The following is a 27,741-nucleotide window of genomic DNA, read 5'->3' on the forward strand; positions in this document are numbered from 1 at the left end:
GTCCATGTGCCTAATTAGGGCCCGACGAGAGCCCTCTTGTTTTTCTCCGGATTATTATTATTAGGGCCCGAGCAGCTACCGCTGCGAGAGCCCTCTTGTTTTTCTCCGGATTATTAGGGCCCGAGCAGCTACCGCTGCGAGAGCCCTCTTGTTTTTCTCCGGATTATTATTAGGGACCGAGCAGCTACCGCTGCGAGAGCCCTCTTGTTTTTCTCCGGATTATTATTATTAGGGCCCGAGCAGTTACCGCTGCGAGAGCCCTCTTGTTTTTCTCCAGATTATTATTATTAGGGCCCGAGCAGCTACCGCTGCGAGAGCCCTCTTGTTTTTCTCCGGATTATTAGGGCCCGAGCAGCTACCGCTGCGAGAGCCCTCTTGTTTTTCTCCGGATTATTATTAGGGCCCGAGCAGCTACCGCTGCGAGAGCCCTCTTGTTTTTCTCCGGATTATTAGGGCCCGAGCAGCTACCGCTGCGAGAGCCCTCTTGTTTTTCTCCGGATTATTATTAGGGCCCGAGCAGCTACCGCTGCGAGAGCCCTCTTGTTTTTCTCCAGATTATTATTCTTATTATTAGGGCCCGAGCAGCTACCGCTGCGAGAGCCCTCTTGTTTTTCTCCGGATTATTATTATTAGGGCCCGAGCAGCTACCGCTGCGAGAGCCCTCTTGTTTTTCTCCGGATTATTATTCTTATTATTAGGGCCCGAGCAGCTACCGCTGCGAGAGCCCTCTTGTTTTTCTCCAGATTATTATTCTTATTAGGGCCCGAGCAGCTACCGCTGCGAGAGCCCTCTTGTTTTTCTCTAGATTATTATTATTATTATTTTTATTTATTATTATTATTATTATTTACTGTGCAGCGCTTTTCCATTTTTGAGGGCCTAAACATGCACGAAAAGTCACCAAAATTTGCACATTTGTCGGGCCCGGTGAAAAATTGGATATTTTTGTGTTTCCCAAAAAAATGCAAAAAAAATGGCTCTGCAGCGCCACCTAAGGTCGAAAAAGTGCACCTGGTCCCGGCCCGTTTGACCTAGAGCTACGAAAATTTTTAGCCATATGTAGGACCTAGAGACCTACAAAAAAGTCAGCGCGAGCCATGTGCTCAGATGTACAGAAAAAGAGTTATGAATTTTTGAATGTGCATTTTTGGCCCATTTTTGCACGTTTGCAGGTCCCAAACTGCTCCTTGTTTCTCCTAAATGCTTTACTCAATCGCCTTCAAATTTGCTGTGGTCCATATTCACACATAGGGGCACAAGTGGGCAAAATTTGGTGCAGATCCGCTGACATATGATAGGGGCGTGGCTTCAAATTATGTGTTCAATTTTTCCTTCGCCAAGAGGGACAAAAACCTTAATAACTTTGATGTACTAGCTTAAAAAATCTAAAACTTCATAAACACATGGAAACTTATGTCTTTAACACCTTTAAAAAAGTTTTTTTAAATAGCTACTAGCGCCGCCTAGTGGTTGATTAAAATGTCATTTTTTACACTTTCATGTATTGTGCTCAGTCTGTTTGAGTAAAACAAATGAAAATTGGTCAGAATATCAATAAGACATGGAATATTAAGGTTTTAAAATTTTACGACTATTCGATAATGGGCGTAGTCTGCACGCCACCTCAAAGTCAGATGACTCGCCAAATCGAAAAAAGTGGCTGTAATTGGCCCCAAAATGGCCTTATGAGTGGAAAATAGCCTCTCACTCCCGGCCCGTTTGACCTAGAGCTCCAAAAATTTGTAGCCTTATGTAAGACCTCGAGCCCTACAAAAAAGTCAGCGCAAGCCATGTGCTCAGATGTACAGAAAGAGAGTTATGAATTTTTGAATGTGCACTTTTGGCCCGTTTTTGCTCATTTGCAGGTCCCGAACTGCTCCTTTTTTCTCCCAAACGCTTGACCCGATCGACTTCAAATTTGCTGTGATGTTTTATCTGACTGTGAGGCACAATTGTTCAAATTTTCGTGACAATCCGCAATCAAATATGTTGGGGGCGGGGCTTCATATTATGCCTTTGATGATTACTTTGCCACATGTGAAACAAACCTTTATAACTCAGCTTTCCAAGCTTGGAAAAATATGAAACTTCACAGACACGTGAAGACTCAAGCCCTTAACACATGTGTTTAAAAAAATCTTAAATTGCTTATAAGGCCACCTAGTGGCAAACAAAAATGTCAGTCTGATTTCTCGCGAAAACGAACAAAGTTGCTGTGTTTGGTCCCAGATGGTCTTATCTTGTCTAAACTTCATATATTTGATAGGTTTCCAATGCGGAATACACCTATCAATGTATTTTTTGTTATAGTGCGAGCGCCACCTAGTTGCAGCCAAAAATATAGCATTTTTCAAACGTTTTTATGTGTTTAGCTGAGCCCTTGTATGTAATATTGCTGAAATTAAGTCTGAAAAACCTCTAGACAGCCCTGCTGACCTCCACCAAATTTTACGAAGTTTCGATAATGGGTGTGGCCTCTACGACCATTTTCATTCCGAAGCTTTATCTGTCCAGTAAAAGTTGCTGTAATTTGACCCAGATGATCTGATCTTCTCACAATTTCACACATTGGATGAAAATATTCTCCTGAACATATCGACGAAAATATATTACAGTTTAAAGCTAGCGCCACCTAGTGGCTGCAAAAAATGTCATTAGTCGAAAGATTACAGTCAATCCTGTTTGGTTTGACCTACAGCTATGAAACGTTGTAGGCAAATGAAGGACTGTAAGACCTACAAAAATGATGGTGGCGGAGCTTCAAATTATGTTTAATACTTCCTTTGCCAAGAGTGACAAAAATCTTAATAACTCAGCTATGACAGCTTCAAACCATCTGAAACTTTCCTGGGCCTTTAAAAGTAATGCAATAATACAGCTATGTGATAAACTTTCAAATCATTTACAGCGCCACCCAGTGGCGGACAAAAATCTCATTTTTTATACTTTTATGTACTGTGAAATGCCTGTTTGACTAAATGAACTCAAAAATGGTCAGAAAGCTATGACACATTGGAACATTAAGGTTCTCAACTTTTATGACTTTTCAATAAAGGGCGTGGCAGCAAAAAATATAGCAAATCCTTAATGTTTTTATGTACTCTGCTGAGCCACTTGAAGTGATATCCCTTAAATGTTTTTTGAAAAGCCAGTGTCCATGCCTTATGCCCTCCACAAATCAGTACGATGTTTCGACAGTGGCTGTGGCCTATATGGCATTGAAAGTCACAAAATTGGAACAATAAAAGCTGCAGTAACTCCACCCACATTGTCCTACCTTGTCTAAATTTTACATACTTGGCAATAGTCCTGCACTGAAGTCATATACAACTACTTTTTCATCGTTCATAGTCCTTATTCATACCCCGACCTGTTCATACCCCAACGTGCACAGGTCTGCGAGGGCCCTTTATAGCTGCTTGCAGCTCTAGTTATTATTATTCTTCTTCTCCAAAATAAATCGCAAATGTGAGGGCCTAAACATGCATGAAGTCACCAAAATTTGCACACTCATCGGCTCTGCTGTAAATTTTTGTATTTAGGTGATTTAGGTATTAAATTATGTGAGTCAAATTTCCTTCGCCATAGGGAACAAAAACCTTAATAACTCCAATGCCAAAAAATCGGACACTTTACAGAAAATTTACTAGTTTTGTCCTTAAAATATCTGCATGATAAATTTTAAAATTATTTACAGCGCTAGTTACAGACAAAATTGTCATTTTTTAAACTTTCATGTATTGTGCAAAGCCCAAAAGAGTAAATGGACTGAAAATTTGTACAAATAGCATCGAGACTTAGATAAAATGGGTTTTCAAATTTTACGACTTTGTGATTAGGGGGGTGGTCTGTATGCCACCTCAAAGTCGGAGTTTGCCCAAATCAGCAAAACTTGCTGTAATTTAGCCCAGATGATCCTTCAAACGGCAGCCCCTTCCGACCTGTTTGACCTAGAGCTACGAAATTTTTTATGCATATGTAGGACCTCAAGCCCTACAAAAACATTACAGAGCGCCATATGTTCGGATTAACGGAACGAGAGTTATCAATTATTGAAAGTAGCATTTGGCCCGATTTTCTACATTTTTCGGTACCGAAACCCTTGACCTGATCAACTTCACATTTTACATGCCCCATTATCTGACATAGAGGCATATCTGGGCAAAATTTCGTGCATATCGGCCAACCTATATGATGGGGCTGGGGCTTCAAAATACATGTTTCAAACTTAAATTTCTTTCGCCATGAGCAAGAAAAACCCTAATAACTCCAATGTGCAAGATTGAAAAAATCTGAAAATTTACAGAAAATATATTAGGCCTTAAAATATCTGCATGGTTATTTTTCAAATTAAATGTAGCGCGACCTAGTTACAGACAAAAATGCAATTTTTTAAACTTTCATCTATTGTGTAAAGCCCATAAGATTAAATGAACGGAAAATTTGTCCGAGTACCAGTGAGACTTGGAGAAAATGGGTTTTCAAATTTTACGTCTTTGCGATTAAAGGTCTGAATGCCACCTCAAAGTCGGAGTTTGCTTAAATCAGCAAAACTTGCTGTAATTTAGCCCAGATGATCCTTCAAACGGCAGCCCCTTCCGGCCTGTTTGACCTAGAGCTATGACATTTTTTATGCATATGTAGGACCTCAAGACCTACAAAAACATTATCGAGCGCCATATGTTAGGATGTACAGAACCAGAGTTATCAATTGTTGAATGTAGAATTAGGTCAGATTTTCTACATTTTTCGGTACCGAAACCCTTGACCCGATCAACTTCTAATTTGGCGTGCCCATTTATCTGACATAGGGGCACACCTGGGCAAAATTTTGAGAAGATTGGTTAACAAATATGATGGGGGCGGGGCTTCAAAATATGTGTTCCAAAGTCACATTTCCTTCGCCATGAGCAACAAAAACCCTAATAACTCCAATGTGCAAGATTGAAAAAAATCTGAAAATTTACAGAAAATCTACTAGTAATTGCTTTAAAATATCTGAATGTTTTTTTTTTCAAATTAATTATAGCGCCACATATTTACAAACAAAAATGTCATTTTTTTAAACTTTCATGTGTTGTGCTTAGCCCATAAGAGTAAATGTACTGAAAATTGGTCTGAATAGCATCGAGACTTGGAGAAAAAAGGTATCCAAATTTTATGACTTTGCGATAAAGTGGGTTGTCTGTATGCCACCCCAAAGTCGAAGTTTGCTCAAATCATCTAAACTTACTGTAATTGAGCCCAGGTGATCATAAAACGGCAGCCAGTTCTGACCCATTTGACCTAGAGCTACGAAATTTTTTATGTATGTGTAAGACCTCAAGACCTACAAAAAGATTAAGAGCGCCATGTGTTAAGATGTACAAAACCAGAGTTATCAATTGTTGAATGTAGCATTTGGCCCAATATTCTACATTTTTCGGTACCGAAACCCTTGACCCGATCAACTTCACATTTGGTGTGCCCCATTATCTGACATAGGGGCGCACCTGGGCAAAGTTTCGTGAGGATTGGCTAACATATATGATGGGGGTGGGGCTTCAAAATACGTGGTTCAAACTCAAATTTTGTTCGCCATGAGCAACAAAAACCCTAATAATTCCAATGTGTAAGCTTCAAAAAATCTGAAACTTAACAGAAAATTTACTAGTAATAGCTTTAAATTATCTGCATGGTTAATTTTCAGATTAAATAGAGCGTCACCTATTTACAGACAAATATGTCATTTTTTAAACTTTTATGTAATGTGCTAAGAACGTAAAAGGAAATGAACTGAAAATTTGTCTGAACAGCATCAAGACTTTCAGGATAAAGTTTTCCAAATTTTAAGATTTTATGATAAAGGGGGTGGTCTGTGTGCCACCCCAAAGTCACAGTTTTCTCAAATCAGCAAAACTTACTGTAATTGAGCCCAGGTGATCATAAAACAGCAGCCAGTTCTGACCCGTTTGACCTAGAGCTACCTCAAGACCTACAAAATCATTATGGAGCACCATATGTTACGATATACAGAACCAGAGTTATCAACTGTTGAATGTAGCATTTGGCCCAATTTTGTACATTTTTCGGTACCAAAACCCTTGACCCGATCAAGATCACATTTGATGTGCTCCATTATCTGAGAGAGTAGCAAAACTGGGTAAAATTTTGTCAAGATCGGCTAACTTATATGATTGGGGCGGGGCTTCAAAATACCTGAATCATATTTCCTATGCCACCAGTGTTAAAAACCTTAATATTTCAGTTTTTGCACTGTGCTAATCCTGTTTGAGCAATTTAACTGTACAAATAGCAACACCTGGTGCCAGACAAAAGAGATAGTTTTTACACTTTCATGTTCTCTGCTATGCTGCTTTCAGCAAATTCACTGAAAATTAGTAAGGAGAATATTGAGACAAAGCGAACATTATGAATCTCAAGTTTCATGACTCTTCAAATTTGGGCCTGGCCTTTACACCGCCTCAAAGTCCGATGTCTGGCCAGACCGGTAAAACTTAATGTAATTGGATCAACATGATCTTCTCTAAATTTTATTTCATGGGAGTACAATGCTAAACATACTTTTTTCTTCGTAGTGCGGGCGCCACCCAGTGGCAGCAAAAAATTACATTGTTATTTATAAGTACCTTGTTGAGCCTGTCAAAGTAATCTCACTGTAGTTTTTTTCAGACAGGCCTTCAGACACGCTTAATTTCTTCCACCAAATATTATGATGTTTTGATAATGGCCGTGGCCTATTCAGCAGTGCTCATACATTTATCGTAACAGTAAATGCTGATGTAGTTTGTCCCAGATGATCTCATCTTCTCACGACTTCACATGTTGATTGAAAGTCAATTCCTACAGACATCAACAAACATATATTCCATCGTAGTGCTACAATCACCTCGTGGCAGAAAATATATTACCAAGTTTGCGATTCCAATTACTTAGTTGTGCCCGTTGGACAAATACTAATGAAAATTTTACCTTTTCTAGAACATTGACCTCTACAGTTTGCCTGCATATGCACGAATACAATCATACCCAAATTTGTTCATACCTCGAACTGTTCATCCTTCAACGTGCTCATGTCTGCAAGGGCCCGTTATAGCTGCTTGTAGCTCTAGTTTTATTATTATTCTTTCATGTACTGTGCAATTCCTGTTTAAGTAAATTAACTGAAAAATGGTCAGACAAGGTTTGAGACATGGACCATGAAGGTTCTCAAATTTTATGCCTTTTCGATAAAGGGCGTGGCCAAAATGAACAAAGTTGCAGTAATTGCACCCAGATGGTCTTATCTTCTAACATTTTCAAATATTAATGTGAGTCCAATGCAGAACATACCTGCAAGCCTATTTTTCATCATTGTGACTGCTACCTAGTGGCAGCAAAAAAATATAGAAATTCCTTTAAAGTGATATCGCTTAAATGTTATATTACAAGCCTTTAGAGATGCCTAATGACCTCCACCAAATAGTACGATGTTTTTATAATGGGTGTGACCTATACGGCAGCGCAGAGTCACACAACTGTCACAATAAAAGATGCTGTAACTCAACCCACATAATCCCACCTTCTCTAATTTTCACAAATTTGTTAGGAGTCCTGTCCTGAAGTCATCTGCAAACTCATTTTTCATCATAGTGCCAACACCACCGTGTGGCAGAAAATGTCATTTTTGCGTTTTCTATTTACTTTGTTGAGACATTTGATCAAATGTAATAAAAAAAATTACTTCTAATGTTCACTTCCTGCAAAGTGCGTACACCCAAACATGTTCATACTCCAACTTCTTCATACCCTGACATGCACAGGTTTGCGAGGGCCCCTTATAGTTGCTTGCAGCTCTAGTTTTTATTACTATTTTAACCCATTCATGTATTTCTTGTTGATAAGTCTAGGATACTTGGAAAGTCTAGGATACTTGGATAGTATTAGTTTAAACATTCACACTTCCATATATTAGGTTATCGGCCCTGGGATTTTTTTGTCCCAACAACAATAATAATAATAATATACATGAGCAAGGGACGTGAAATGATCACCAAATGCCTACAATACACTGTATTCAGTGTATCTATAGTAACAAAAATGTATAGCACATATTATCAATAGATTCTCGGAGTACTAGATGGTTAATTCACAAGAATATAGATAGCACTTTTTGGAGGAGAGAAGTGGAGAAAAAGAAAAAACAGGTCCCAGAATCTTTTTAAGGACAAACAAGTCCACTGTGCAATTTTTATGTGAAATAAATTTGAAAAAAAAATGTCCCACAACCTGATGATCAGGGGAAAAAAAAATCCTCATTAAGGAAGACTATCTGAGAACCACTGCACTATCCAGACTCCAGAAATTGTACATTGTACAGCGACACAAAAACTGATCAGCAGGGCAAAAACTTAAACCTAATTTCTATACAGGCCCAGGCCCAGTTTGCCCAGACCAGCACCAGCAACGCTGCCATGCCAGCCTTCACTGAGGATGGTGACCCAGTACAGCCTACCCCTCCTCAGATGCCTACTTCCTGTAAGTAATGCACGTTACATCTCATCTTTACTTCCAGCTTCGCCTTGGATTGTTGTTAGTAATATGCCACATTCACATGGAGCGCGTCGTTTATGCTCTACGTGAGGCGTTTTGTTGCGAGGTTAAGTTCACTTTTCACACAACAGTGTCACACGAGGGGAGGGGAGTGAGCTTGCTGTGCACTTCAAAGTGGATCCGGAAAGGAGAGCATTGCTGAGAACTTTCACTTTTCCGGGATGTGGCAGCACCTTTATTCTTCTTGTTTTACACTGCGTGTCCCTCGCTTTAGGGCAATACTCGTCTGCCAAAAAAAAAAAAAAAAGGTTTCAATGTCGCAATCAAGTGGCCGATACCGTGCTACTGTGCTGTCAGGTGTGCGCAGAATTTTTTTTCCCAAGTTACTCAAATGAGTACCAGGGCGTAGTGTTTGGTACTCACCTTTTCGTTTATTAAAAAGTCTTCCTCAATGTCATTGTTCGTGTCTCTCCCACATTAAACACACTGTCTGTATGCACGCAGCATCGTCACATTATTCAAACCTGTGTTCTCAAAACATTTCATAAGTCGTTGCATTGCGTCTCGGCTGCACTGTGTCGTGCATGTTAATGGATGAGACTTATTTCACATCTGCGTATTCGCTGAGCTGCGCCGTGGCCGTATCGTTGCACCGCAGTCCAACAACTTTACGCAGGACTTGTAAGACCTGCTCTGCCGCCGTGCTCCATGGTCAATTCCACAGTTCATTTCTACATCCAAATTTACAAAGAAAAAGCACTCCACGTGGACAAGATTGTCTTTTACGTCGCGGATTGATTGGATAAACCCAAAAGTGATTGGTTTTCCTTTTCTGTGCTATTGTCATCAAGACAAAAAGAATCTAATGTGTACAAATATATTACTGTTTGAGTCACAATTCTATCAATTCACTTAAAAATTAAAATGAATAATCTGTGTACTCACTCATTGTAAATGAAGCATGCAACTAAGTGTTACCCATGCAAACTTTCCACAAATGGAGCTTTTGTTTTTAAGTTTAAAAGTTTTTATTATTTTAAATCACACAAGTTTGAAGTCCCTGCACAAGTGCAGTTTGACTCTTCAGGCACTCTGTGGCGCAGCAGAGACTCATGCACTGGGCAGGGGTGTGCAGCCTTGTAGTGTGGCTGGAGCGGCAAGGCGGACATGCATTATTTAAAATCCGGGGGGCATTATGTGGATTCCATGGGTTACACAGAGTCAAGTTTTATTTATTTGTAAAGCACATTTAAAAATGTAAGACATTTAAAAATATATAGACATTTAAATATAAAGACATTTAAAAAAAAAAACTCAATGGGCTGACCTAAGTGCTGCACAATTACTAAAATACAAAACAAGTTACCACAAACAAATAGAATAGTAAAGCTGTCACGATAAGGCGAGGCAGGGAGATAGGCAGGTGTGATAGCAAGGGTGGTGGACCTAAATGTAGGGAGTCTCAGAGACGGGAAAGGCTTGAAGTCCATGATATATTGTGTGGGTCAGGCAAGACCAAAAAGTGGGGAAAACAGCATGGCAACAAAACTCCAAAAATACAGGCAGGCAGGTGAAACAGTAACAAAACTAACAGGCAGGTTGGGACAGGGAGACACAGACTAACGGGTAGCATTGGTGACATCAAACTATGATCCGATGATGGCTGTAACATAAACTCAGCTTAAATACACACACTAATTACAAACACGCAACAGCAGGAAGAAAACACTAGGCAGGAGAAGCTGATTGCTGGACACACGAGGAGCAGGTAAGCACAGACAGGTAGACCAAATCAAAATGAACGCGGGGTGACACAAGATGAACTACGCATACAGAAAAGAACACAACACCCCAATATAACTCACCACCAAAAACCAACAGAACATGACAAAAAGAGTGATAAAATCAATATAAAGCAGAGTTAGAATGACAAAATGCCAAAATTACTTGTCTAGCATGGAGTGAATGCCAGAGAGAAGAGAGTGTTTTAAAATATTCAACTGACTGAGCAGTCCGAACCTGAATAGGTAAGCTGTTCCATAGCTTTAGGGCCGACACAGAGAAAGCTCGGTCATCACGAGTAGCAAGTCTGGAGCAGCTGGTTTGACCTAAGTGTGCTGGCTGTCATGCAACACTAACAAGCTCTGACGTATGATGGTGCCAAACCATTTAAACATTTATAGCATTTATATAAGTAAGTTTGTCCTCTTGGTCAGCAGTAATAGCTAGCTAAACAGCTAATTTGCCCTCCTGAGGAAAAGGTAACATTTATAACCCTGTTAATGCATTTCCTCAGAATAAGACTTGATTTTTTTTTTTTTTTTTAATTATTTACAAAAGTAAGTTTGTCTTCTTGGTCAGCAGCAATCGCTAGCTAAATAGATAGCATTCCCCCACATTTGCAACCCTGTTATGCATATATGGTGGAACCCTGGGTTACGGTGTCCCTGGCTGAAGTTTTTTTCGCGTTACAATGTTTTTTCATCCCCTCTTTAAGGTATCTATCCTGCTTTACGATTAACATCAACAACTGTCATGATCTGTGGGGTTGGTTGTGTTTGTTGTTTTGCCTCCCTCATAAGGCGTTTTTAGGTAATTGCTCTTATTTTCTGTTTGCGTCAAATTGCCTCCGCTGCAACGCGTCACTACAAATCTGGTCTGCTATTGGTCGGCGTCTCGACTCCTTCAGATACTGGTCTTCTATTGGTCAGCGTGATGAGGTCACAAAGATGCTGGTCTGCTACTGGTCGGCGTACGGGGCCACAAAGATGGCTGCCTAAAGACTTGATCTCGTGTGAGAGTGCTTTCAATATCGTATTTATTATGCATTTTAGCGCTTAATTCAAACTTGAATTGGTTAGCCATGAGTCCCAAGATTGCTAGTGATGTTCAAGAGAGAAGTAAGAAAATGATTTATTGGAAACAAACCTGGAGGTAATCAAGAAATAGAAAGAAAGCTAAGCTAGCCTAGCCTAGACTACCCTTACTAGAGAATATGGCTATTACAAGTGTCACTCAAATGTAAAAAAATCCTTATATTTTTTATTCATGATGTTATTTAACTGTATCCATGTATATTATATATAAGTATCACTTCCTATACAATTTTGATACCAAATTTTAATATGTGTATACATTTTTTATGTTTTTACCTGAGGTTTTACATGCATTAGCTAATTAACATAGGTTTGGATTGCCCGCCATACTGCAAATTTGAGTTTCAATCCCAGCTGCGGAACAGATTAATTTCATAAACCGGGGGCCCACTGTACTCAGAAGATTATTTTTCTTTTTTTTCTTTCTTATTTACAAAAGTAAGTTTGTTCTCTTGGTCAGCAGTAATAGCTTACTAAACAGATCCTCCTATGAACAAGCTAACATTAGCGCACATTTGTAACCCTTTTACTGTGATTAAAGTAAATGAATTTATTAATAAAATCATGTAACAAAAAGTGTAGACAGGATCTGTAAGCTGTACCAATGAAGCCTAGGGTAATTGATGACCTACTACTGAGGAATACATTGCAGAAAATCAGAAAATTGTATGTTGACTTATCAAGAATTTTGAAAGTAAAATGTCCTCTAATTCTGGAATATTTGTTTGGACCGTTGCAGGCTTGTACCCAAATCTTGAGGAGCTGGGCGAGTACATGGGCCTGAGCCTCAACAGCGATGAGGTGCAGAGGAACTTGGCCTTGTTGCCCGCTGCTGACAACGTAAGTGTGAGGCCGTCATCGAAATTGAAAGTCGAAGGGCATTTATAACGTGGATAAACACAGTGCCATTATGCTACTATGCTAAGTGGTTAGCGTTATTCAATCAATCAATCAAATTTTATTTATATAGCCCTAAATCACCGAAGTCTCAAAGGGCTTCACAGAATGAAAAGAGGTCATACAGAGACATCTTTTCAATGTAAGGTACACAACAGCATCCCCTGTCAAAGCTCCCAGAAGGGGAAGGAAAAACTCAAAAACCCCAATTTGGGGAAAATCAGAAACCTCCAGAAGGGACCACAGGTGGGAGGAGCCCCCTTCCAGGCCCACAGGTTGAAGTGGATGCTGCATGTTCCGAACACAGAAACAATATAAATTACAGAAAACATATTGTGCTATATAGTGCAGTGATGTCTTGACAGCAGGCAAAGCCATTGGGCAGGAACCATCCCGCAATTCCAGCCAGGTGGACCGCAGACGGCTAGACTCCTAACCCGTGATGGTCGACCAGCGCAGGACCCAATGGAGGCGGTCAAGTCAACCCTCACCATCTAGCTAGCCCCCTCTCCCGGCCGGAAGAGGGGGGCAGGAAAAAAGAAGAAGGCTGCAGACAGGCTAATTTAACTAAATGCTTTTGAGTATAGATGTGTTTTTAGTCGGGATTTAAAGATTTCTACCGAGGTGGCTGCGCGAACTTCCATAGGTAGGGCATTCCATAGTACTGGCGCGCGAATGGAAAATGCCCTTGATCCCGCAGACTTCTTTTTAGCCCGTGGGGTCGATAGCAAACCGGCATTTTGTGATCGAAGTTGTCGGGACGGAACATAAGGTGATACTAAGTCGACGAGATAGGAAGGAGCTAAACCGTGTAAAATTTTATAAGTAATTAACAACACCTTAAAATCACATCTCACGTGTATTGGAAGCCAATGCAGGTCAGCTAGAATCGGAGTAATATGATCAAACTTTCTCGTCCTTGTCAATAGTCTCGCCGCTGCATTCTGTACACACTGCAGGCTTTTAATGTGAGACATGGGAAGGCCAGAAAACAAAATGTTGCAATAGTCTAGGCGCGACGTAACAAATGCATGAATTAATGTTTCTGCATCGCTAAGAGAAAGAATAGGGCGAATTTTAGCTATATTGCGGAGGTGAAAAAACGCCGTTCTTGTCATGTTATTAATATGTGTTCGAAAGGAGAGAGTTGAGTCAAATATCACGCCGAGATTTTTTGCAGAACTACTTTGGGAAATAATACAGTTTTCTAGGTTCAGCGTGGTATTCTTAAGCAGGTGCTGATGATGAGCAGGGCCAATAAATAACATCTCAGTTTTATTAGGGTTGAGAAGCAGAAAATTGGAAGACATCCATTGTTTAATCTCGGCAAGGCAAGCCTCCAGTTTACTGCACTTGCACGGATCCGTTATTTCTAAGGGCATATAGAGTTGGGTATCATCAGCATAGCAATGAAAACTAATAGCATGTTTACGTATAATATCGCCGAGAGGAATCATGTAGATGTTGAACTGTAAGGGGCCAAGTACTGACCCCTGCGGGACACCACATGAGACGGAGAAAGACTCAGAGATTGCGTCGCCATAAGAGACACTATGCGTCCTTCCCAGGATGTAAGATCTGAACCAAGAAAGTGCTGATCCCGAGATACCAACACATGATCTAAGACGTTCTATAAGAATATGATGATCAATAGTGTCAAATGCGGCACTAAGATCAAGCAGTAATAATATTGATGAGATGTTGGAATCCGAGGCTAAGAGAAGATCATTCGTCACTTTTACTAGGGCTGTCTCAGTTGAGTGGTTGGCCCTAAAACCTGACTGAAGGAGTTCAAATCTATTGTTGTCTATCATAAAATCACTAAGCTGTTGTGTTACAACTTTCTCGAGAATTTTGGCGATAAACGGAAGGTGTGACACTGGCCTATAGTTAGCGAGATCTTCAGGATCTAGGTGTGGTTTCTTAAGTAATGGTTGAATGACGGCCGTCTTAAAAGCTTCAGGTACAATGCCAGAGGAGAGTGACAGGTTGATAATATTCAAGACAGACGACCCCAAGATCGGGAACAACTCTTTGACGAGTTTGCCTGGAAGCGGGTCGAGCATGCAGGACGTCGGCTTTGCTGCATTAACCAGTTGTGTAAGACACTCCAGGGATACTAAATCAAACTGGGACAGGGTAGCCAGACTTTCATGAACCTGATTGTCCGAACTAACATCAACAATCACAGTTGAGGTGGTGAGCGGCGCTGCCTTTTTTATTTCTTCCCTTATTAGCTGAATCCGCTGAGTAAAGGATTGCATGAAATCGTGTGCTGAATGGAGGGAATTTTGATTAACCTGCTGCTGCTGTGTTAGCTGCGCTACCGTCTCAAATAAATACTTTGGGTTGTTTTTATTAAGACTAATCATTTTGGAAAAGTGATTAGTTTTTGCTAGCCTAAGAGCCTCTTTATATTTCAGCAAGCTATCGCACCAGGCCTGACGGAAAACCTCAAGTTTAGTTGTTCGCCATTTACGCTCAAGTTGTCTACTTAACAGTTTACACGTACGCGTTTCCTCCGTAAACCACGGAGTGCGCCGCTTCGGACGAGTTTTAAGTTTCAGCGGCGCAATAGAGTTTAGGGAATTTAGAAGAACCGAATTAAAATCATTTGCGAGCTTATCGACTGAGCCAGTGAAGGACGGAAAGGCAGCTGTTGCGGAAGGCAGTAATTCAGAAAGTGCAGCAGTCGTTGAAGAATTAATATCACGGCTCTTAAAGCCTTGGTTGTGGACAACAAGACCACACTGAGCTAGGACTTCAAATGTTATAAGATAATGATCAGACATAACGTTAGTATGTGGCAGAATTATGACGTTTGAGGCAGTTAGGCCACGGGTTAGCACTAAGTCTAAGATATTACCATTCCGGTGTGTTGCTGCTTTTATTATTTGTGTAAAACCAAATGCATCGATTATTGCTTGAAAAGCTACAGTAAGTGGCTCTGATGGGGAGTTCATATGAATATTGAAGTCACCCATAATTAATATATTATCTGTGTGAGTTATTAAGTCAGCCATAAGTTCAGGGAATTCATCTAAGAATCCAGAGTATGGGCCAGGAGGACGGTAAATAACTACCACATAAAATGGTGGTGAGGAGCTCGATCGCATAACGAGAGCCTCAAATGTCTTGAAAGTGTGACTCGTGCTCGTGCTAAGCCTAAGATCAGATTCCGAAATTAGGGCGACACCCCCCCCTTTTTTACAAGGACGGGCAACATGTGAGCCCACAAAGTTTGCGGGTGAGGCCTCATTTAATGGTAAGAATTCATTTGGTTTTAGCCAGGTTTCGCAGAGACCAAGCACGTTAAGATTTTGATCTGTAATAAGATCATTTACAAGAAGGGCTTTTGAAGCGAGTGACCTAATATTTATGAAGCCGAATTTAAACTGGGACATTTTTCCCGGATTATTCTGAGTCCTCGTGTTGGTAGTACTAATACCAACAAGATTTTTATGGCTGGGGCTTGCTCTATATTTTGAGTAATTAAAACCTCGTCGCGATGTTAGTAAAGTAGGAATTCGATTGTCGACGACTACAGCGCGCATATTGATATTAATATTTCGCCTAGGCACTTTGTCACTAGTCTTACTGATTAAAGAGGCAGGGCTGTTTTCCTTAATCAACACCACCTCAGCAGAAATCTTATCATTGGGGCATTCAGCATTAGGTATTGAAACAGTGTGTGGATTGCAGTGACCTAGACTAAGTATGCTATGTGTGTTGTAACAGTCCAGCCTAGTGCCGGTTAACTCTAGCCTTAACGACTCCACACCCGTTCTAGCAGGCTCGCTACTCGCCTGCGACCCGACATGCTCTAATGTGGGAAGTCATGGAAGGCTCAAACAGTAATCTATGTTTCTAGAAAGAGTGACAGCGCCTTTCCAGTTAGGGTGAAGGCCATCTGTCCTCAGCAGGTCGGGCCGGCCCCAGAAAGAGGGCCAATTATCTACAAACTGGAAACCCTGCTCTTTACAGAAACCAGCCATCCACCGGTTAAGCGAGAATAATCTGCTAAACCTCTCATCATTGCCTCTCGCAGGCAGAGGGCCAGAGACAATAACTCGATGCCGACTCATCTTTCTAGCGAGATTACAAGTCCTAGCTATGTTCTTCTTTGTAATCTCAGACTGCCTCATTCTAGTATCGTTGGAGCCGACGTGTATCACTATGTCCGAGTAGCTAGTGTTGTTTGCACTAGTCTGGTGTCTAGCCCTCTTGCGTGTCAGCTCCCTAAGGTTAGCTTCAATGTCGGGTGCTCTGGCCCCAGGAATACACATTACGGTGGCTGGCTTTTTAAGCTTGATGTTACGGGTGATGGAGTCCCCTATAACTAATGTGCGGGAGCCAGTAGACTGAGGAGGAGTTTGCCTAGCGAGGGGGCTAAAGCGATTATGCGTCCGAACAGGCTCACCGCGGCTAGCAGGCTTCTTAGGGCTAATGCTAGCCGGACTAGCGGGTAGGCTACGACCCGCACTAGCCGACGCTAGCGGCATTGCGGGAGGGCTACGGCCCGCATTGTCATTATCAGATGTGTCCGTCTGATCTACGATTATCAGACTACCCTGCTCTAGCTGACGGACACGGCCCTCTAGGAGAGAAAGCCTCTCCATGAGAATAACACAGGTGTCGCAGGTGACAGAAGAGGTGGAGGTGCACGGAGCCATGCTTACCTTAGTACAGCCGAGCGAAATACTTACGCTAGCAGAGCTGCACGAGGACGAACGGAGCTAGGCGCTGTTCAGAGAAACGGCGAATCACTAGCTATCGAAGAATGGAAACAGTCCTCAAAAATGAAGGAAAAAGAAGAAAAACAACACCGAACACAGGTCCGACGGGTGGTGGTAAAAATAGAAAAATATAAAAGAAAAATATCGTTCGTCTCTCCAGCTAAGGCTAAAACAGCGACAGCAGCGACAACAGCAAAACACTCCCCCGGAACCGGAAGAACCGGAAGCAATAATAGTGATATAGTTATTACTTCTTTTATACTGTTTTTCATATAGAATCAACAATTCTGTCACGTCCTTTTTAACATTTTTAAATTGTTGTTTTCACACGGTCAAAACATCAGCGCTAAGAAACAAGAGTTATGAGCTATTTGTTAATGGCCGCAAAACACGATTATTCTCTTCCCCCGAGGATTTCCCACAGCCTTGGGGGACGTGTGGGACGATGTTATCTTATTTCTGTGTGGATTTGTGTGTTTTAGGGCTAGGCAGTCTATCCAAATTTCATAACACAACATTACAATAAAAAATACTTACACACATTATATACTAAAATACAAGCCACACTTTCAAAACATTACCAATGCTAGTTGCTGATTCCAATTTACAGGCTAGTAGAAGTTAAGCATTAAATTCCTAGAGTTATATTTGTGAAAAAATAGAATACTCAAACATAAAGGCTGCAGCAACACATACAGTACAGGAGATGTAACAATACTCAAAAGGTATGTAGTCTTCTTTATTCATGAAAAGAAAAGTTTTATCTCAACCAGTTTTAAACCTTAAACATGTTTTATTTGCTCTCAGTTGCAGCACTCTTCTTCTCCTCTTGAGCTTAATGCGGATGCATACTCCACATATGAATGGCACCACGCTGGGTCTAAGAGGCCAGGGGACAGCCGGTTGTTTTTTATTATTATTATTTTAATCATATATTATTATTACAGTTACCAATCTATTTTCTGGACATTTTGAAATCTATATTTTGAGTTGAGTTTTGGAGTTTGGAGTTTTAGACAATTTAGACAAGGTGGGACAATGTGGGTGGAGTTACTGCAGCTTTTATTGTTCCAATTTTGTGACTTTCAATGCCATATAGGCCACAGCCACTGTCGAAACATCGTACTGATTTGTGGAGGGCATAAGGCATGGCCACTGGCTTTTCAGAAAACATTTAAGGGATATCACTTCAAGGGGCTCAGCAGAGTACATAAAAACATTAAGGATTTGCTATATTTTTTGCTGCCACTAGGTGGCGCTCGTACTATGATAAAAAATAGGCTTGTAGGTGTGTTTCACATTGGACTCCCCATCCCATATATGAAGTTTAAAAAATATCAGATTGTCTAGGTCCAATTACAGCAACTTTTACCGTTTTTGCGAGACATCGGATTTTGAGTTGGCATAGAGGCCACGCCCTTTATTGAAAAGTCATAAAACTTGTGAACCTTAATGTTCCAATGTGTCATAGCTTTTCTGACCATTTTTGAGTTCATTTAGTCAAACAGGTATTTCACAGTACATAAAAGTATAAAAAATGAGATTTTTGTCTGCCACTGGGTGGCGCTGTAAATGATTTGGAAGTTTATCCCATAGCTGTATTAGGGCATGAAAAACAAGAGGGCTCTCGCAGCGGTAGCTGCTCGGGCCCTAATAATAATCCGGAGAAAAACAAGAGGGCTCTCGCAGCGGTAGATGCTCGGGCCCTAATAATAATAATAATCCGGAGAAAAACAAGAGGGCTCTCGCAGCGGTAGCTGCTCGGGCCCTAATAATAATAACTAGAGCTGCAAGCAGCTATAAAGGGCCCTCGCAGACCTGTGCACGTTGGGGGATGAACAGGTCGGGGTATGAACAAGGACTATAAACAATGAAAAATTAACTGTAGATCACTTCAGTGCAGGACTCTTATCAAATTTGTCAAATTTAGAGGTGGGATAATGTGGGTTGAGTTACTGCAGCTTTTATTGTTACAGTTGTGTGACTTTACACTGTCGTATCGGCCACGCCCATTATCGAAACATCGTACCATTTGGTGGAAGGCATTAGGCGTGGCCAATGGCTTTTCAGACATTATTTAAGGGATATCACTTCAAGGAGCTCAGCAGAGTACATAAAAATGTTAAGGGATTGCTATATTTTTTGCTGCCACTAGGTGGCGCTCGTACTACAATAAAAAATATGCTTGTAGGTGTGTTTTCACATTGGACACCTATCCCATATATGAAGTTTTACAAATATCAGATCATCTAGGTCCAATTACAGCAACTTTTACCGTTTTGGCGAGAAATCGGACTATGAGTTGGCATAGAGGCCACGCCCTTTATTTTATTTTATTTTTTTGTGTATATATATATATATATATATATATATATATATATATATATATATATATATATGTTTTATTCATTTTTTACTTTTTACAGACAGAAAACACAACCATCAAAAGAGACATGTACAGAAGACGAAATTAGGACAAAGTAGGAACAAATCCAACAAACATACACACACACACACACAAAAAAAAAATTGCAGCAATGTCAGGTACATTAAAACAGTACAAAATGTAATAAAGCCAGTCATAGGTACAATTCAAGTTCCAATTTGCAGAGGGAGCCCAGTACAAGTATGGCTAGAGCTTGTCAATCTGGTTTTTACACAAATGCTCTTAACATTATAGCAGATATGTTCGCATCGATATAGTCCAGAAAAGGTCTCCAGGTTCTATTAAAGACATTGGTTTTTGAGTGTGAGAGACAGGTCAAAAAGTCCAGGGGTATATATTCCAGTATTGTCCTGTGCCATACCCCAATTGATGGAGCCTTGTCCAAAATCCAATGAAACAGAATACTTTTCCTGGCACAAAATGTCAGAGTATTGTACAGTTTCTTCTCATACACATTAGTGACACGGTCACTGGGAAGGCCCAGGAGGAGAGAAACAGGGTCAAGGTCAAGTTCGATCCTCAAAACCTTTTGAATTTCGAACAAGACATCTGTCTAAAATTTTTGTATTTTCACACAAGACCAGAGACAGTGAGTAAGATCACCAATCTCTGTCTTACACTTGAGGCAGAATGGGGAAACATCCTTTCTAAATCTAGAGAGGCGATTTGGAGCAACATGTGCTCTGTGCAATATCTTGAGCTGTAATGCTCGTGTCCTGTTACATACTGTGATTTTCTTGGCCTCATCCCAGATATCCTCCCATATCTCATCAGTAATCACTACACCCAGTTCCCTCTCCCAGATCATGCCCAGCGCCCGAGCATTCAGATTTGAGCAGACCCTTAGATCATTATAAAAGGCACTAATGGAAGATTTCCCGTCAGCAAGAAACACCTTTTTTTCGATTTTTGTGACATTCATGTCGGTGAGCAGAGATGTGTCTTTAACAATAAAATCTCTGATCTGAAAATAAAGAAAAAGATCCTTTCTTGCTATGTTGTATTTGTCCACAATCTGGTTAAAGGACATGAGGACACTACCATCAAAGAGATCACCCAAAGAAGAAATTCCCTTAGCTGTCCAGCGACTGAAAGCCGAATCTAAGATCCCTGGAAGGAAGTCAGGGTTGCAAGTGATTGGGGTGAAAACAGAAGTAAGCCCTGATCTCCCTGTCAAATGTTGTATGTTCCTCCATGCTCTGACCGTGTTAACTGTAACTGGGTTGTGGCACTGTTCTTTAATAGATTTCAATTTGGCAATAAAAAGTAAATTTTTGAGGGGACAGTTGGAAAGGGATTTTTCGATGTCAAGCCAAATTGAAGAAACATCATCTTTAATCCAGTCAGCTATGTGCCTTAAGTGGGCACTCAATTGGTATCTTTTAATGTACGGGAAGTCTAGCCCACCCATAGCGCTTGTTAATTGCAACACTGACATCTTGATCCGTGGTCGGTGCTTGTTCCATATGAAGGAACTGAACCAGCCATTCAGTTTTTTTATTCTTTTATGATTGAATAAAATGAGGATCATCTGCATTGGATAGAGCAAGCGCGGGAAGACATTCATCTTTAAAAGTGACATTCGGCCTAGACATGATATGGGAAGATTAGTCCAGCTCTCCAGATCCTGCCTAATTTTATCAAAGAGTGGATCAAAGCTGGCGTGAAACATCTGATTAAATTGAGGCGTGATAAAGACACCGAGGTATATAAAGCCAGCAGAGGACCATTTGAATGGGAACGGATTGGGATTATCTGGCTGCTGCCGCAAGTTGCCCAGAGGCATTGCCTCGGACTTGGAAAAGTTAATTTTCTATCCGGAAAAGGCGGAAAACCGGGCAATAGTCTGGATTAGACGTGGGACTGACATAGAAGGGTTCGACAAAGATAATAAGACATCGTCAGCATATAACGTAATTTTATGCGATTTTCTGCCAACATTAATTCCACTTATTAAAGGGTCTTGCCTAATTACTTCTGCTAGGGGTTCAAATGCAATTGCAAATAGAAGTGGGGACAGAGGATAACCCTGTCTGTTTCCCCTCTGGACCTCAATATTAGTTGGTTTCAGTCCATTCGTTATGACTGCAGCCAATGGCTGGGTATATAGAACCCTCACCCATTTAATAAAGCCCTCACCCAATCCAAACTTTTCACGTGTGTAGAATAAATAGGACCATTCGACTCGATCAAAGGCCTTCTCCGCATCTAGGGAAACTATGAGGCCGTCCATTGCCTGGTGTTGAGACAGTTGAATAATATTTAGTAGCCTTCTAATGTTGTTGCACGAATTACGACCCTTAATGAAGCCAGTTTGATCCTCTTTGACTATAATTGGTAAAAGGTCTTCCAGCCTTCTTGCTAACACTTTAGATAAAATTTTTAAATCTGTATTAAGGAGTGAAATCGGCCTATATGAGGCGCAGTCCTCTGGACACTTCCCTTTTTTAAGGATTAGAGAAATATTGGCTTCTCTCAGAGAAGACGGGAGAGTGCCAGTCTCAAACGAATAATTAAACATATTCATCATGGGTTCTAATAGGAGATTTTGAAATTCTTTATAAAACTCGCTACCAAGGCCATCACTGCCTGGTGCCTTCCCTGTCTGAAGATGCTGAACGGCCTCGCGCAATTCGGTCATAGAAATCTGAGCATTTAAGATGGACTTCTGGTCCTGAGATATAGTTGGCAAATCAAGTTTGGAGAAGAAAGCTTCCATCAATGTTTCAGCGTTATTGGTCTGTTCTGATTGATATAAGTCTGTATAGAAGTTCTTAAAAGCATTGTTAATATACTTGGAATCAGAAGCGCAAGAACCCGTCCCAGCTACAATTGACCCGATAGTTTGAGCGGCCCTACTTTTTTTCATCAAATAAGCTAAGTATTTACCCGATTTGTCCCCATGCTCAAATAATCTTTGTTTTGGATAACCTAACTTTTCCCCTGCCTTCTTAGTTAACAAAGAGTCCAGTGTGGAGCGGATAGCCGTAATTTCCTTTAACTTAGCTGCAGTAGGTTTATTGACGTATTCCTTCACTGAAATATGGAGTCTTTTTTCCAGTAAAACTCGCTGTTCTGTGCTTTTGCGTCTTTTGCTAGCAGTGTAAGAGATGATTAGCCCCCTAGCAAAGGCTTTAGAGGTCTCCCACAGTAGAGCTGTGAAATCCAAATAAACCGCGGCATGATCAGATATTATAATGTTTCCGATTGTACAAGAGGCCACTGATTCTACCAACTGTTTCGGGATAAAAAAAAATAATCAATCCTTGTGTAGCATTTATGCGGATTGGAGAAAAAGGTAAATTCTTTATCCGCAGGATGCAATGTTCTCCATACGTCCACATACCCCGAGTCCTCAAAAAGACCAGCAATTTGTTTAGTCTGTTTTGACAGGGATAAAGCACCCAAAGGAAACCTGTCCATCAATGGGTTCATGAGACAATTAAAGTCTCCTCCTACAATAGTGTTCTCCACTGCAAGATCAGACAACTTTGCAAATGCATCGTTCAGAAAATTGAGGGGGTGGCATGGGGGACAGTAGACATTCAAAATAGCTACTTCTTCCCCATTTAAGGAGGCTGCAATAAGTACAAACCGCCCATGTTTGTCCTTGACACATTTTGAGACCCTAATAGGTAAGTTCTTCCTGATTAAAATTGCCACCCCTCTGCTTTTGGAAGTGAAAGATGAGAAATAAATTTGATCAAAGCCACATTGTTGCAGTTTTAAATGTTCCTCATCGTTTAAGTGTGTCTCTTGCAACAGAGCAATGTCAATGTTTTCTTTTTTTAAGGCTAGCAATATCTTCTTTCTTTTGATAGGCGAGTGGCTTCCTTTGATGTTCCATGTACACAGTCTCAATGTATCACATGTCATAACTTTTTGTAGTCAAAATAGTACAAACTCCCAACTGTATTTTAGCTTCCATAATTGTTATGCACCTGACAGTTACCCAGCTAAAAAAAAAACAAGAAAAAGACAACATATAACATAGATAATAGACGTGCCAACAGCACTAACGAGAAAACTTCCCCAGATGGTAACCAGGGGATTACCATAACCTTTTCCATAACTGGACTCAGTTAACCTCCCATACAACTCCAAATTTAAACACCACTGGAGTGAAATTAGCATCCATCTTTTAACAGTATGAACAAATTATAGATAAACATTTAACGGCTAGCTTTCCCATTAAAAGAAGAAGTTTAGGCAGGACCAGTGAATGCTTCAGTCCGATAATATATAACCATCCGTTCTTTAAGAAAACAAACTTAAATGCCTCAGTTGAATATTTTCAGTAAGAATTACTGAATCAGCTGCCCCCATGCTCAAACCAAATCAGTTGGTGACTCACGTGTAGCCTATTTGAGAGTGTCAACAAAGGCCGTGGCTTGGGTGGGAGAGTCGAACATTTTAGTAACTCTGCCATGGATTACTTTCAATGTCGCTGGGTAAAGCATCATATACTTAGCTCCCATGCCCCTCAGGCGTCTCTTCACATCGTTAAAACCTTTTCGTTTCCGTACAACGACAGCCGACAGATCCTGAAAGAACATGATGGTGGACTCCTGGTATTTCACGGTCCCGTTGCGTCTTGCCGCGTCCAACACCGTCTGCCTGTCCGCAAAATTATGGAACCTGATTAGGACGAGTCGGGGTCGCTGGTTGGGCCCTGGTTTAGGAGCTAGTGTGCGATGAGCTCTCTCAATCTTCACGCGTCCCCTTTTCGTCTCCAGCCCGAACAGGTCCGGTATCCAGTTCTCGAAAAATTTAGTTCGTTGAGAACCCTCCACATCTTCTGGCAAGCCAACGAGTCGTATATTTTCTCATCAATCACACGAGTTATATCCGCTGTTATCTCCCGAATAGTTTGACGCAAAGACGGGTCGAGGATGTCGCCGGTGCCGCTAGCCAGAAGCCAGAAGATATTTTTCCTCCTGCCTCTATTCTCGAGATCGTCAATGTGATCAGCCATGCTCTGAACTTGCTTTTCAAGTGACTGTATCCTCGATTCTGCTTGGTCGGAGCTGCGTTCCACTGCATTGATTCGACTCTCTGCCTCGGTGGCTCGCTCGTCAAACTTCTGAAGTGCCACTGCGTGGGCCTGCAACGCTTCAGATAATGGTCCCAGTTTCTCATCAATCACACGGGTTATATTCGCTGTTATCTCCCGAATAGTTTGACGCAAAGACGGGTCGAGGGTGTCACCGGTGCCGCTAGCCAGAAGTCGCTCTCCCTTCGCCGGAGCGCTAGCATTGGCATCTGACTTGTTCGTCTTCAATGATTTCTTACCGTCTTTAAGTGGCATCTTGTCAGGTCTTCTCAAAAAGTAAGCATCAATGTTCATATTACACTGTCAGATGTGTAAATTAGCGTGGATGTAGAGTTATATTGAAAATATCAATGTCGTGGTGAGGAGCTCTGGAAAGTCAACCACTTTCTACGCCGCCATCTTTTCCCTCCATCGGCCACGCCCTTTATTGAAAAGTCCTAAAAGTTGAGAACCTTCATTTTCCACTGTGTCATAGCTTTTCTGACCACTTTTGAGTTCATTTAGTCAAACAGGCATTGCACAGCACATGAAACTGTAAAAAATGAGATTTTTGTCCACCACTAGGTGGCGCTGTAAATGATTTGGAAGTTTATCCCATAGCTGTATTAGGGCATGACTTTAAAGTCCCTGCAGAGTTTCACATGGTTTGAAGCTGAAACAGCTGAGTTATTAAGGTTTTTGTCACTCTTGGCGAAGGAAATAATTGGATAATAATAATAATAATAATAATAATAATAATAATAATAATAATAATTGGAAATAATAAAAATAATTGGAAATAATAAAAATAATTGGAAGCTCTGCCCACATCTTACAAGTCATGGAATCTTCACAATTTTTGGCATATTTGTGCCGCTATATCTGCTAATAGTCCATGCCCAAGTAGAAGTTAATCGGGTGAACCGTTTAAGAGAAAAAGGCACTAGTTTTAGACCAGCTAATGTCTAAGAATGGAGCAAAATTGCACATTAAAAAAATTCATAACAATTTTTCTGTACATCTTAGCACATCACTTTTATTGACTTTTTTGTAGGTCTTACAGTCCTTCATTTGCCTAAAAAGTTTCATAGCTGTAGGTCAAACCAAACAGGATTGACTGTAATCTTTCGACTAATGACATTTTTTGCAGCCACTAGGTGGCGCTAGCTTTAAACTGGAATATAAGTTTGTCGATGACTTCAGGAATGGATTTTCATCCAATGTGCGAAATTGTGAGAAGATCAGATCATCTGGGTCAAACTACAGCAGCTTTTACTGGTCCGATAAAACTTCGGAATAAAAATGGACGTAGAGGCCACGCCCATTATCGAAACTTCGTAAAATTTGCTGAAGGTCATCAGGGCTGTCTAGAGGCTTGTCAGATATAATTTCAGCGATATTACTGCAAAGGGCTCAGCTAAACACATAAAAACGTTTAAAAAATGCTATATTTTTGCCTGCCACTAGTTGGCGCTCGCACTACGACAAAAAATACGTTGATAGGTGTATTTCGCATTAGAATGCCATCAAATATATAAAGTTTAGAAAAGATAAGACCATCTGGGTCCAAATACAGCAACTTTGTTCATTTTGGCGAGATATCAGACTGACATTTTCGTTTGCCACGAGGTGGCCTTATAAGCAATTGAAGAACTAATTAAACACACGTGTTAAGGGCTTAAATTTGCATGTGTCTGTGAAGTTTCAGATTTTTCTAAGCTTGTACAGCTGAGTTATAAAGGTTTGTGTCACGTGGCGCCCCCAACATGTTTGATGGCTGATCGTCACAAAAATTTGAACTCTTGTATTTTCACTTATTTTATTTTATTTTTTATTTTTTTTTTAAGAGTCCAGACATTCAATCCCAGATACTTAAGTATTGATGAAATACTTAAGTATCTGGAAATAAATATCCTTAATGTACTTAAGTATTGATTTAATACTTAAGCATCTGGGACTGAATGTCCGGTCTTTTTGTCGTGGTCATGAGGCATGTTGGTGAGGAGCGTGTGAAAGATGGAACCAATAATTGCTGGGGCTGATAGGGTGAGGCTCAAAAAGATAATTTAATCAAAAAACTGAACAGGATGGGGAAGGCGCAAACAATAATATAAAGTACAACAGAAACACTCAGAGCAAAAATAAACTTACAGGCTGGTGGGGGCTGTACAGGGAAGATGAAGACCAGGGGCAGAGCAACGGCAAGTCAGCTCTGGCAAGGCAGCAGGGAGGTAATATTAACTTCAAGGACTAGGTAGCGTAGAAAATAAACAATGACCCGACAAGAACTGAATGCAAACTGGGAACTTAAATAAACTACACAAGCTCAAACTAATGAGACACAGACAGCAAAAGCAAATGCAAGGGAAACAAACATGGACTTAGGAACATGAACAAAACCCACACAACCCAAAGAAAACAACAAACCCCAACCACACATGACACTTATAAAAAAGATGGGAAAATACGTCTCTGGCATTTAATGAGTTCATTTTTATTGATTGTAAATGTAATAATTTTGAAATTTGTCAAAATCCTTTTTGTGTCTACAATTGCTTACTAACAAGGTGATGAATCTAAAGTGGCTCTTAATTTCATAATGCTGATTTTGACGAAATAATTGGAAATAGACTCGGTTTGTTATAAGGAGGTGTGTAATTTTTTTTCTTGGAACTTCAGTATAGCTGAAAAGTAACACTTTTAGCACACTGAAAAGTAATACAGTGGGCCCCCGGTTTACGAACTCCCCGTCTTACGAACTTTTCGACTTACGAGTGTTGAATGCGGCGTTTTTTGTCCCCCACTTACGTACATACCTTTCGTCTTACGAACAATCTGACATGCCGCCGGTAAACGTGCTACACAGTTATCTTCGCTTTGAGGCATCAACGAAGTTAATTGTTTACGCTTGTCACGGTCACACTGAACGCTATTGCTCTTACAATGTCACAGTCACTGTCTCACTCACGGTGTCAGTCACAGAGTCAGTCACGGAGATGCCGATATGCTATTGGTCGATTAAGGTCACAGTCCCGGTCTCACTCACGGAGATGCGGATATACTATTGGCCAGCGTCACGTCAATCACAGAAATGTCGATATGCTTGGCCGAACGCCTTCATCTAGCTCAGTGTTTCCCAACCTTTTGATCACCGCGTCACATTTAAAGCCTTGAGAGTGCTGTCCGCTGCACAGTCATTGCCGTAAATTTAGACAGCGGACC

General features: G+C 40.8%; 2 protein-coding genes across 3 annotated transcripts in view; one reads left to right on the top strand and one right to left on the bottom strand.

Moving 5' to 3' along the window:
- Positions 1-27,741, top strand: part of sdcbp2 (syndecan binding protein (syntenin) 2) — a 64,163-nt gene that overhangs the window by 22,830 nt on the left and 13,592 nt on the right. For both annotated transcript variants that reach the window (XM_088440983.1, XM_088440991.1), the window contains exons 3-4: positions 8,412-8,517; positions 12,148-12,248. In XM_088440983.1, coding sequence (XP_088297109.1) covers positions 8,412-8,517; positions 12,148-12,248 — 207 coding nt within the window. The remainder of the gene's footprint in view (positions 1-8,411; positions 8,518-12,147; positions 12,249-27,741) is intronic.
- On the bottom strand, positions 12,352-17,251 carry LOC148426844 (uncharacterized). Its single transcript, XM_088441015.1, has one exon. The coding sequence runs from the start codon at positions 16,976-16,978 to the stop codon at positions 16,142-16,144; it is 837 nt and encodes a 278-aa protein (XP_088297141.1). The 5' UTR covers positions 16,979-17,251; the 3' UTR covers positions 12,352-16,141.

Source organism: Hippichthys cyanospilos, chromosome 2, assembly GCF_059441005.1.
Source record: "Hippichthys cyanospilos isolate Australia breed blue-spotted pipefish chromosome 2, RoL_Hcya_1.0, whole genome shotgun sequence".
Taxonomy (NCBI): Eukaryota; Metazoa; Chordata; class Actinopteri; order Syngnathiformes; family Syngnathidae; genus Hippichthys; species Hippichthys cyanospilos.